This window comes from Triticum aestivum, chromosome 5D (genome assembly GCF_018294505.1).
Source record: "Triticum aestivum cultivar Chinese Spring chromosome 5D, IWGSC CS RefSeq v2.1, whole genome shotgun sequence".
NCBI classification, from domain to species: domain Eukaryota; kingdom Viridiplantae; phylum Streptophyta; class Magnoliopsida; order Poales; family Poaceae; genus Triticum; species Triticum aestivum.
Genome location: NC_057808.1, coordinates 290,932,478 through 290,944,381, shown reverse-complemented (window position 1 = coordinate 290,944,381; position 11,904 = coordinate 290,932,478). Strand labels below are relative to the sequence as shown.

General features: G+C 41.9%; 2 protein-coding genes across 2 annotated transcripts; both read left to right on the top strand.

Annotated features, from left to right (window-relative positions):
• The first annotated feature begins 614 nt into the window (after positions 1–614).
• Positions 615–6,019, top strand: LOC123121238 (phosphoenolpyruvate carboxylase 2). Its single transcript, XM_044541140.1, has 10 exons — positions 615–933; positions 1,899–2,290; positions 2,373–2,457; positions 2,599–2,821; positions 2,992–3,095; positions 3,175–3,262; positions 3,420–3,574; positions 3,687–4,685; positions 5,031–5,417; positions 5,533–6,019. The coding sequence occupies exons 1-10, from the start codon at positions 745–747 to the stop codon at positions 5,827–5,829; spliced, it is 2,919 nt and encodes a 972-aa protein (XP_044397075.1). The 5' UTR covers positions 615–744; the 3' UTR covers positions 5,830–6,019.
• A 2,297-nt stretch (positions 6,020–8,316) lies between these two features.
• On the top strand, positions 8,317–11,560 carry LOC123121237 (ubiquitin-conjugating enzyme E2 36). Its single transcript, XM_044541139.1, has 8 exons — positions 8,317–8,523; positions 8,621–8,648; positions 8,907–8,993; positions 9,805–9,863; positions 10,265–10,306; positions 10,382–10,455; positions 11,040–11,137; positions 11,214–11,560. The coding sequence occupies exons 1-8, from the start codon at positions 8,488–8,490 to the stop codon at positions 11,249–11,251; spliced, it is 462 nt and encodes a 153-aa protein (XP_044397074.1). The 5' UTR covers positions 8,317–8,487; the 3' UTR covers positions 11,252–11,560.
• The last annotated feature ends 344 nt before the right edge of the window (positions 11,561–11,904 follow it).

Below are 11,904 nucleotides of genomic sequence, written 5' to 3'. Positions count from 1 at the left end.
AATGTGAAGAGACCATATACAAAATTTTAAGAATACATATACTATGAATAAAAAATTAACATATGGGTTCTAAATAGTACTCCCTCTGTAATTTTTTTCCTACATTTGTGTACAGGGAGAGTACATCTTTTGGTGACCTTGGTATCTAAACCTTCAACTGGAGCGGATCGAACAAATGTACTCCATCCGATTCATATTAAAACAAGTGTTGCTAGGTCTCAGTCACTGAGATTTAATCAAGTGATATATCATGCAAGAGAGAAAAAGAAAAAACAGAAAAGAAGATTTTGCACGGATCTTAATGTAGGATCGATTAAGACTTAGAAAAACTGTATTGGAATTTAGTGATGAGATATTATTTTCATATATAAAATAATAATTATCTCATGATCTTGAGGGCTGAGGACGGTGGAATCAGGACCGTCCACGTGGACATGTGGATGCTCCCACCATAATCCGTAAACTAATCCCAGTCCCGATCGAAATCCAAATCACGAACACCACCACTTGGACAGAAATTAATTTGATTTACAGAGATCTCTCGAGTCCCGGTGAACCGCGGCGGCACTCCGTCCCCTGCCATCCGCCTTCTATAAATAGGCAGCAACTGGAGTCACGACCTCCTCAGTCCCGGCCACAACCACATCCTCCCCCCAATCTCGCTCCCTCCCTCCCTACCACGCTGGTCCCTGCGAGGCGGCGCGGCGAGCGCGAGCAGTCGGGTCCGGTCAAAGCCAGGCGGCGATGGCGTCGTCGGCGCCGGGCGGCGGCAGCGGGAAGATCGAGCGGCTGTCGTCGATCGACGCGCAGCTGCGCCTGCTCGTCCCGGCCAAGGTGTCCGAGGACGACAAGCTCATTGAGTACGACGCGCTCCTCCTCGACCGCTTCCTCGACGTCCTGCAGGGCCTCCACGGCGACGATCTCAGGGAGATGGTAACTTTTTTTTTCTTTTACACTGTTCGATCTCGCACCGGATCCGAGCTGTCCCATCACCCATGTGCTACTGCTGCGCTGTTCCCATTGATTCCTCTGAACTTTACATGTGGCGCTTCGGGGTTCGAGTGGAGTTTTCAGCTCAGTGTTTACGGAGCGGGGTTGACTTTCGGTTAAGTCTCGATGTCGGTAGATTTGTGCGTAATCTGGTGTTGTTAAGTGGGAGTTTGGACGATTGCCCAGCTGCTCAGTTTTCCTGCCACAAACAATTTTTTTTCGCAGCTAATCTATATTCCATTGTGGTCTTGATTTTGGGAGCACTGCTTTAATTAGTCGAGCTGGGTTACTAATTGAATCTCAAATCGTGTCAGTCAAGCCTGACTTCGTCCGTGGAACTTGCCTTGCTATCATGAGTGCTGGATCTTGTGTTGGTCACATACGGGAGACCAAATAACTGACTTAGTAGTTGTGTTAACTAAAGTAAATCATGTTAACTGACTTGGATCTACTGAAATTATGAAAAATAGATGACAGTGTTATCTCTTAGTCTAGGAATATACTAGTTGGGTTAAACTGTCGAGACAACGGATAGCTGACTTCTTAGGAGAACCGGCATGGAAGTGCTGATCATATTTACATGTGTGGAAGTGTAGTTTCCAAGTGACATTGTCCATTGCTTGTAGGAGACTGTTCTTCCATCTTGTTTACGTTACCTAAACAAAGCCTGAGTCCACACAAGATATGACGTTTCCAGAGAACCAAACTAGGGGAAAAAAAGGTTCTTGAAACGACTACGTCTTGACTTTTGTTGACTTTGTGGCCTCACAAACTGTTACGTAGGCATATAAACAATTAGGTTGCTGGCTGGCTTGATTCTTTTTTGTTCCCTTGCTTGCCAATTGATTAAGAAGACATCCCTTTGATTGATGGACAGGCATAATTGAATTATTATTTTCACTAAACAGGTTCAAGAATGCTATGAGGTGGCTGCTGAATATGAAACAAAGCATGACCTGGAAAAGCTTGATGAACTCGGAGAGATGATAACAAGTTTGGATCCTGGCGATTCTATTGTGATCGCCAAAGCTTTTTCACACATGCTTAACTTGGCCAATTTGGCTGAGGAAGTGCAGATCGCATACAGGAGGAGGGTCAAGCTCAAGAAGGGAGACTTTGCTGATGAAAATTCAGCAATCACAGAATCTGACATCGAGGAAACTCTTAAGAGGCTTGTTTTTGACATGAAGAAGTCCCCTGCTGAGGTCTTTGATGCCCTCAAGAATCAGACTGTTGATCTGGTTTTGACTGCACATCCAACACAATCTGTAAGGAGGTCACTGCTTCAGAAGCATTCGAGGTTAGTTAGCCAGACATTGTGATGATAGTTGTCATGATACAATTTCTATGTATTAATCCTGATTTCAATGACTTTATATCAGGATCCGGAACTGTTTGGTTCAGTTATACTCAAAGGATATCACTCCAGATGACAAGCAGGAGCTTGATGAGGCTCTCCAGAGAGAGGTGCTTACTGCTATCCTTATGTTGATTTTCATGCTGCTGCTAAGGCACATTGTTAACGTGGCAATGCAGTCACAGTAGCCTTACAACATCATTACCGTTGAGATCACTTTCTTACACTTAACCTAAAATCCTCCTTTTTAGATCCAAGCTGCCTTTAGAACTGATGAGATCCGAAGGACTCAGCCCACTCCCCAAGATGAGATGCGTGCTGGTATGAGCTACTTCCATGAGACAATATGGAAGGGTGTTCCAAAGTTTTTGCGCCGTGTTGATACGGCATTGAAGAACATTGGGATCAATGAGCGTGTTCCTTATAATGCTCCTCTTATCCAGTTCTCTTCTTGGATGGGTGGAGATCGTGATGGTGAGTGGAATCTCTGTGCCTCGTGATACTGTGCAGTGTACATCTATGAAATATTTACAGTCTGTTAGGTGCTACATTTTCTGTACCTGGTCATATCATGGTACTACGTAGAACTATGGATATGGCAACTATTTTTTGTATCTAAACTTCTAGTGCCTTTACAAATACAGGAAATCCAAGAGTGACACCAGAGGTTACAAGGGACGTCTGCTTGCTTGCCAGAATGATGGCAGCTAATTTGTATTGTGCACAGATTGAGGATCTCATGTTTGAGGTAGAAATTGCTTGATTACTTTTAACTAAGTTCACATATATTTGATCATTAAAGTTGATAAAACTTCAAACTGTTTCAGTTGTCTATGTGGCGATGCAGCGATGAGCTACGCTCGCGAGCTGATGAGCTGCACCGCTCTTCTAAGAAGGACGCTAAGCATTACATAGGTACATATCAGTAACAGTTTTTTTTATGTAAAATAGTAGGCCAGACCCCTTCAAGAGCTATAAAAAGGCAGTAACAGTTTCTAGGCAAGAAATTTCTTATAACATATGCCTTTTTTTTATTATACTTATTAATTCGTGATGTTCATCTCTGATATAGAGTTCTGGAAGAAGGTTCCTCCAAATGAGCCATATCGGGTAATACTGGGTGATGTTAGGGATAATCTTTACAACACGCGTGAGCGATCACGTGAGTTGTTATCCAGTGGACATTCCGACATACCTGAGGAAGCTACTCTGACAAATCTTGAGCAGGTTGAGTAATATCTAGTGTCTACAAATATAATTGGAGCTATACATTTTTTCTTCAATGGTAATATGTTTGGTAGAGAAATGGTCGTTAATATATGCCAGTCTTCTCTTGCAGCTGTTGGAGCCCTTGGAGCTCTGTTACAGGTCGCTGTGTGCTTGTGGTGACCGTGTTATTGCTGATGGAACCCTTCTTGATTTCTTGCGCCAAGTCTCTACCTTTGGACTTTCCCTTGTGAAGCTTGACATCAGGCAAGAGTCTGACAGGCACACTGATGCTCTTGATGCTATCACCTCATACCTGGGAATAGGATCTTATCGTGAGTGGTCTGAGGAACGCCGTCAAGAATGGCTGTTGTCTGAACTCAATGGGAAGCGCCCATTATTTGGTGCAGACCTTCCCATGACAGAGGAAGTTGCTGATGTTATGGGCGCGTTCCAGGTTATTGCTGAGCTGCCTGGTGACAATTTTGGAGCATATGTCATATCAATGGCAACATCTCCTTCAGATGTTCTTGCTGTGGAGCTCCTCCAACGTGAGTGCCATATCAAGACACCACTTAGAGTTGTCCCCCTGTTTGAGAAGTTGGCTGATCTTGAGGCTGCCCCAGCAGCACTGGCCAGACTCTTCTCAATAGATTGGTACAGAGAGAGGATCAATGGCAAGCAGGAGGTCATGATTGGGTATTCAGACTCAGGCAAGGACGCAGGCCGTCTCTCAGCAGCTTGGCAGATGTACAAGGCTCAGGAGGACCTCGTCAAGGTCGCTAAGCAATTTGGAGTGAAATTGACGATGTTCCATGGACGAGGTGGGACTGTTGGAAGGGGTGGTGGCCCCACTCATCTTGCCATCTTGTCTCAGCCACCGGACACGATCAATGGATCACTCCGGGTCACTGTTCAGGGTGAAGTTATCGAGCAGAGCTTTGGGGAGGAACACTTGTGCTTCAGGACGCTCCAGCGTTTCACAGCTGCTACTCTTGAGCATGGGATGCGTCCACCCATTTCACCAAAGCCAGAGTGGCGAGCTCTTCTCGATGAGATGGCTGTGGTGGCAACTGAAGAATATCGGTCAATTGTCTTCCAAGAACCACGCTTCGTCGAGTATTTCCGCCTTGTAAGTCCTTGCTCTCATCGACCAGCAGGCTAGGAAACATATTAACTGCTTGAATTGACTTTTCAATATGTTGCAAACCTGAACCTTCCAGTGAGATGGAATTCATGCAATGATTTACGGTGGAAACCTATATCATGAAAATAATTTCAAAATAATGAATTGTGATAGCACTTAGGGTGCCTTCTTTTGCAACTGTAATTTCTGTGACAGTACAAACCCTCGCCAATGTTATATTGGCAGCTCAGGTTATTGCAGTAAGATTTAAACAAAGCAAAAACAAACCTTGGTGCCATTCAGGTTGAACCTTCAGTCAAATAATTTCTTTCTGATGCTTGTGTTTGACAGGCAACACCGGAGACAGAGTATGGCAGGATGAACATAGGAAGCAGGCCATCCAAGAGAAAGCCAAGTGGTGGCATTGAATCACTCCGTGCAATCCCATGGATCTTTGCATGGACGCAGACACGGTTCCACCTCCCGGTCTGGCTGGGCTTTGGTGGCGCCTTCAAGCATATCCTCAAGAAGGACATCAGGAACTTCCACATGCTCCAGGAGATGTACAACGAGTGGCCATTCTTCAGGGTCACCATCGATCTTGTTGAGATGGTGTTCGCCAAGGGTAATCCTGGCATTGCTGCCCTGTATAACAGGCTCCTAGTTTCAGAGGGGCTGCAGCCACTGGGTGAGAAGCTGAGGGCCAACTATGAGGAGACCCAGAAGCTGCTTCTTCAGGTTTGTGTTACTAAAACGCACAACTCCTGTACTTCGTTCAACAACACTGCCAGCATTGATCTTCTAGACCAGTTGTTAAAATATTAACAAGAAAACTGGATGTTCTTGATTTCAGGTTGCTGGACACAAGGATCTTCTTGAAGGTGATCCCTACCTGAAGCAGCGGCTCCGCCTCCGTGACGCGTACATCACCACCATGAATGTCTGCCAAGCATACACATTGAAGAGGATCCGTGACCCAGACTACCATGTTGCGCTGCGCCCCCATCTGTCCAAGGAGGTGATGGACACGAGCAAGCCGGCTGCTGAGCTCGTGACGCTGAATCCGGCGAGTGAGTACGCGCCGGGGCTGGAGGATACCCTCATCTTGACCATGAAGGGCATTGCTGCCGGTCTGCAGAACACCGGTTAGGGCAAGGGGAGATGCCGGATTATCTTCTTTTTGTACCTTGATGAGATATTTTTCCTTCTATCGAGGGCTGTGGGCCTTGCTTGTATCTCAGCGGATGTTGCTGCATCTGCCCCTCTACCCAGTGAGGAATAATGTCATTTCGCAAGTAGTGTAACATTTATAAATAAAGGCAAACAATGATAATTTCTAATCTGTTTGTCAGTCGTACTTGGAACACTTAACAATGTACTGGATTGGGTGTTTATGCAGTGAACTGTTTCCAGTGCGCTGAATATTAGAATTAATTCTTGCTTGTGGTGCCTTTGCTTGAATCAGTGTATAGCACTGCTTGCTTGTTGCGGTTGAAATCCCAGCTCTTATGTTTTCTACATTGAAATCACAGCTTTTATGTCTTCTATTTAGAAGGCATGCAATAAAGGTGCATTTAATCGGTTGTTGAATGAGCTGGATTGCAGAGGGAAGAGGAGATGGAGGCTCTGTGGGCAAAGGGTATGGGGCACTCTTGGTGGCCGGCGAGGTGTTTAATCGACCTCGAGGACGGGCAACAACAGGGCATCACAGTGAAGTTAGCTGAAAGGATAACAATGATGCGTTTCTTCTTCTTCTTCTTCTTCTTCGAGGAAAAAGCCTCTTAAAAAAAAAGAATGAGAACAGAGGGAAAGAAGTCCCCGTCTTATTCTTATAGGAGAATGAGGAGACACGAACCCGGGCCGGCGACAGCAACCTTTGTGCTGTCCACCGCTCCACCCACAAGAGCTCCTCTGAAAAGCCTCTTAGCACTTTGTTGCGAAACCCACAGAGTTACATCATTCGGTACACATGTAAGCAAAAACATAGGTGGATCACCATCCCACCAATACATTGAAGACAACCATGATGTTGGTTGATCGCTGGAGCTATGTTGTTCTTTTGCCATATTTTGGAAGTTGATTGATTAGATGTTGCATGCCTATGTCATGCCACTAAGATCATACGTTTTGTTTTTGTTCTTGGTTTTGTTAATGAAATCAATATGCTCACACGTTGGGTGTAACATCTGTTGGAATGGCAATGAATCTTATCAAAAAAATCCGATAGAGTAAAAACCCAGTCCCGAATTGGCTCTACATGATTTTTCAGGCTGAGCAATGAAAAAGCACCTTTCAAACATGGAGAAGCATGTTATCTTCAAATTCAATTTCTATTGTCCTAATATTTAGCATCACATCAAACATAATTTTATAGATTTGCTACATCTACTCTAAAGTAAACAACATGGTAAAAGAAGTCTAGTTATCCTTGCAAAAAAAGAACTCTTTAACTTAGTACTATCAATGTATATAGAGATTAGTAAGGTTTGTTAATTAAAATAATATTATCAAATGAGGAATATTCATAATTTTAAAAATCATCATTTTATATTCATATAAAAAATAATAAAAAACTATTTATATCTACAATACCAAATATATATAATATGAAACTACATCTTATGATGAAGCTAATGATATATGTTCGGCATTCTGGATATAAATATTTTTCTCTACAAATTTGGTCAACGTTTATGAGGTTTGACTTTTCAAAATCTATATGCACTACATTATGGAACGGAGGAAGTATCTTCAACTTTATGAATCGATTATTCTCATCTTATGAAGGAAAAATCAATCTATAGCTTCACTCCAAGCAAGAGGAGTAAAAACCCAATCCCGAATGGGCTCTACATGATTTTTCTGGTTGAGCCATGAAAAAGCACATTTCAAACATGGAGAAGCGTGTTATCTTCAAATTCAGTTTTTATTGTATTAATATTTAGCATAACATCAAACATAGTTCTATAAATTTGCTACATCAACTCTAAATTAAACAACATATAAAAGACGTGTAGCCAAACTCTTAATTTAGTATCCTAGCAAAAAATATATCTTAACTTAGCACTTTTTTTAAACAATACATACACATGCGCTCATACGTATGCACACACACTCACCCCTATGAATGCACACACGCACACGCTAACCCTGTGAGCACCCCTCGAGAACGCACAACGCTGGAAGGTCTGAAATAAAAAAAAAATGTCCTCCTAACTTAGTACTATCAGTGTATATAAAGATTAGTAAGCTTTGTTAATTAAAACAATATTATCAAATTTCCATGAGAAACATTCATAATTTTGAAAATCATCATTTTATATTCATATCAAGACTAGTGTCAAAGTTGCGTCTTGAAGACTGTCTATATTTTGGATGAATCAGTTTGCTAGATATCTACGAAAGAAAATGTACTATATATTTCATCACTTTTTCTAGTGGTCTTGCTAGTTTGACTGTTGGTTGCAAGTGTCAAGATTTGACATCGCTAAAAACCGTTTGTGAAAACATCAGCATTAAGCTTAAAAAAATCAGCATTACTAATTTAGGTTGCAAATCAGTTAAAAAAAAAGAAAAACAGCCTAAAACATTCTCAAAAATAAAATAAAATAATACAGCCTTAAATCCTATCTCTCCGCACTAGCCTCATAAAAACCGCAAACAACAGGGACTAAACTGCATACCCCGAAGGATCATTGTTCGCTGACGCCGCCTCCTTTGGTCCTTCCTCTCCTCCCTTCCCCTCCGCCGCGATCGATCCCAAGAGCACGAAACCCTAGCCCTAGCCCTAGCCCCACCCATCTTCTCCATGGCCAACAGCAACCTCCCCCGCCGTATCATCAAGGTAAATCACCCTTCCGTGTGCTCGTTCCGTTTCCCCCAGTTTTCCCGCTCCTTTCCGTGCAATTTTGGTGATTTTCGGTGGGTGTTGCTTCCTGCAGGAGACGCAGCGGCTGCTCAGCGAGCCAGGTGAGATCTGAGATGCCTCTACGCAGGAGTTTATGCTATTTTAGGAGTTTGTTTTTGCCTATTTTTGCATCTCCAGTTAGCTTCAATAGATCCTCTAATCTCTTGTTTGTTTATTTTGGTTAATTAATACTAGAGCTTCAGTTATTTCTCTAACTGTGAAGAGTCGGTCCCTACTTTAGCTGTTCCTTAAATTTGTAAAAACAATCGTTGGATGGTCTGTTGAGGATCCCGGGCACCGCCCTTGTTATGTTCTTGCAGCTCCTGGGATCAGTGCTTCACCATCAGAGGAGAACATGCGCTACTTCAATGTCATGATCCTTGGCCCAACTCAGTCGCCATATGAAGGTGTTAAATTTTTTCCTTCTGTTCTTCTGTTCTGTACTTTAGTTGCCTTTGGCATTAACTGCAGAGTTAGCAATGCTGTGCTCTAATTGTCTGTTGAAATGGTAGATCAACTTTAGGACCCAATCAACCACACTAAGAAAATTTATCGCAGTATGTGGATTCTTATAGTGATTTGTAGCTGTTGGACATGATAAAGGATAATTCGAGCATTAAATTTTTTAGAGCAAAGTGATGCCATATTTAAGAAACAAAGCAGCCATATTTGTTGTGTGCCACAGCTAAGATAAATAGCATATATATAGTATAACCTTGCTGTGCCCGCACACATGGTTTAGCACAATTCATAGGAATTTTGGCGCAATGCAAGCAGCATTTTTTTGTTTAGTTATTGAACGCTCTTGTTTCTGCAAAATTCATGGAAGCATCATTTATTTCCTGAAATAAGTATCTGGAAACTGGAGAGGGTTATATTTTCTGCTGGTATCACATAGACAGCATCATCTTCCTGAGATGTATAGCTTTCCAACTCCTGACTCCTAAATAGGCTTGCAATTAAGTCGCTGTTTTTCCCCATACGTGGAAATGCTTGAATGTCCTGGATGCTCCATGTTATCTTAGTAGTACTTCAATTCTCAACACAAACTTATGATATGGTTCATTTTGTCATGTGATGATTACTGCATCCTCTTTACCTCCACTAATGCATTCCTAGCTCCAAGTTATTACGATTAACTCATGTTCGATGTTGGCTATTTCAAACATGTAAATGCAATATGCTCTCTTGTTAACTGTAAGTTTGGTTACTTGTCAGGAGGAGTATTCAAACTTGAGTTGTTTTTACCTGAAGAATATCCAATGGCTCCGCCAAAGGTGTTTCATTGTTGCTTTATTTCAAGTATCTCAGTGCTATGACTTTGTCGGTTTGTAATTTTGTTGATGTTTTTTCCAAGCTTCATGGAGACAAGTTCTTATGTGCACCCAATTCATATGGAGCCCATATGTGTAGCTAAGATTCTGTCGCAGCTTAACAAATAAATATTGGAATCATATGAATAAATGCTGGATATCATCATATGATTCTTCTAATGATCTCGATGATTCCTGATGAGTTTGAGGAAGATGTATTCATCATCATATTTAGTGTTGAGAGGACTAAGATTTGTCTCGTTATTTTGTTAAGATTTCAGATTGAGTGGTTACATTGATTTAAGGTCTACATGAATCTGTACATTTTTTTGTGACTGAAGTTTTGATTTGATCACTGTAAACAGGTTCGCTTTCTCACAAAAATTTACCATCCAAACATTGACAAGGTAAGTTCGTTATATTCTGACCCCTTATATACGTTAGTAAGTTATACTATTTTTCTTAATATGTACATTATACAGCTTGGGAGGATATGTCTTGATATCTTAAAGGACAAGTGGAGTCCTGCCCTTCAGATCCGAACAGTTCTTTTGAGGTGAATGTTCCTGCTACAGTAGTATTTTTGTTGATATATGCGATGACATTCTGTTGTACTCCGCATTTGGTGTGTTTTGTTCATAAAGAAGTCGGTACTTCTATAGAAACCATCTATCAGCTCCACTGGACTAAATAGCATTTTTAGGTTACTGAAATAGTTTCGTGAAATGGAAATTAGAAATGGGACATTAGTTCTACATTAAATAGCTTTTGTAGCACTTTGCAAATGTTTCACACTAAAAAGCCAGGCATATCATATGGGATGCATACAGTCATTATGCAGAGACCCTGGAAGAAATGAAAGATTTCGATAAAGTTGATGACACTAAATGTACAGTACAATGGAGCTGCTGGCACTGCCACCACAACCACCAGTAAACTGGTGGCAGAACTGATATGTGTTGCTGTAACTAGAATATGCATAGAAGGAGTATGTGATGTGGGTCCTTCAGTACCTTACCACTGCTGGTGTTTACTTGGAAATATTTGCTGAAATATAACCAGAAAGTTCAAACGAGTTGAGCAGAACAAATCAATCTTAGCTGAACATCTCATTCCTTTCCACTTGATGTTTCTTTTCAGTATTCAAGCACTCCTCAGCGCTCCAAATCCTGACGATCCGCTTGCTGACAATGTGGCAAAGCACTGGAAGGCCAACGAAACAGAAGCTGTGGAAACAGGTGATAATCTTGTCGCATTTCTAGCTGCAAAATATAGCAGATTTTTCTCAAGCGATGCCGGTTTCATATTGTGCAGCCAAAGAGTGGACCCGTGTCTATGCTAATGATGCATGAGCTCTGCATGCTATGACTGATTGCTCAGTAGTCTTGGAAAGGTGAGGTGAAATCGACTATCAAGTGGTTTAAAATGGAGGTCCAACTGATGAACTAGTGAAATGTGAAGTTTCCTCCTTGCATCGCGTGTACCGAGTGTGATGTATATTATTACCCTAGTTGGGATGCGATGGACCCATGTGCGTGTATATTTCGTCGAGTGTTGTACCGTAATAAACATCCTGAAGTTATGTGTGCCTTCTCTTGCTCTACATTAACTTCTTGGCCTTTCCTGGTTTGTTTTTATGAAGTGTTTGAGAATTTGTTGCACGTTCTGCATGTGTGTATCTTCATTTGTGAGCGAGAGAATAGTTGTGTGGTACTCCCTCTGTAAACTAATATAAGAGCAACTAATATAAGAGCGTTTACAGAGGGAGTAGTAGTTTCTAGATAAGAGTTCTTACATTGCGATACCATGGAACGGATACATGAAAGAAGAAAGCCTACATGTGGTGGTTAGTAGTCTACTTTTTCCCCGAGTAATATGTAGAGCTGGGTTGGTCTCAGTGATGTAGTGGTATAGAGCGGTGGTCAGTTCCTTCCTTTGTTTTTCTAGGGGGTTGTTTTCCAGGAGCAATGCTAGAACTAACATCAGTTTTTATGTGATTCACTGT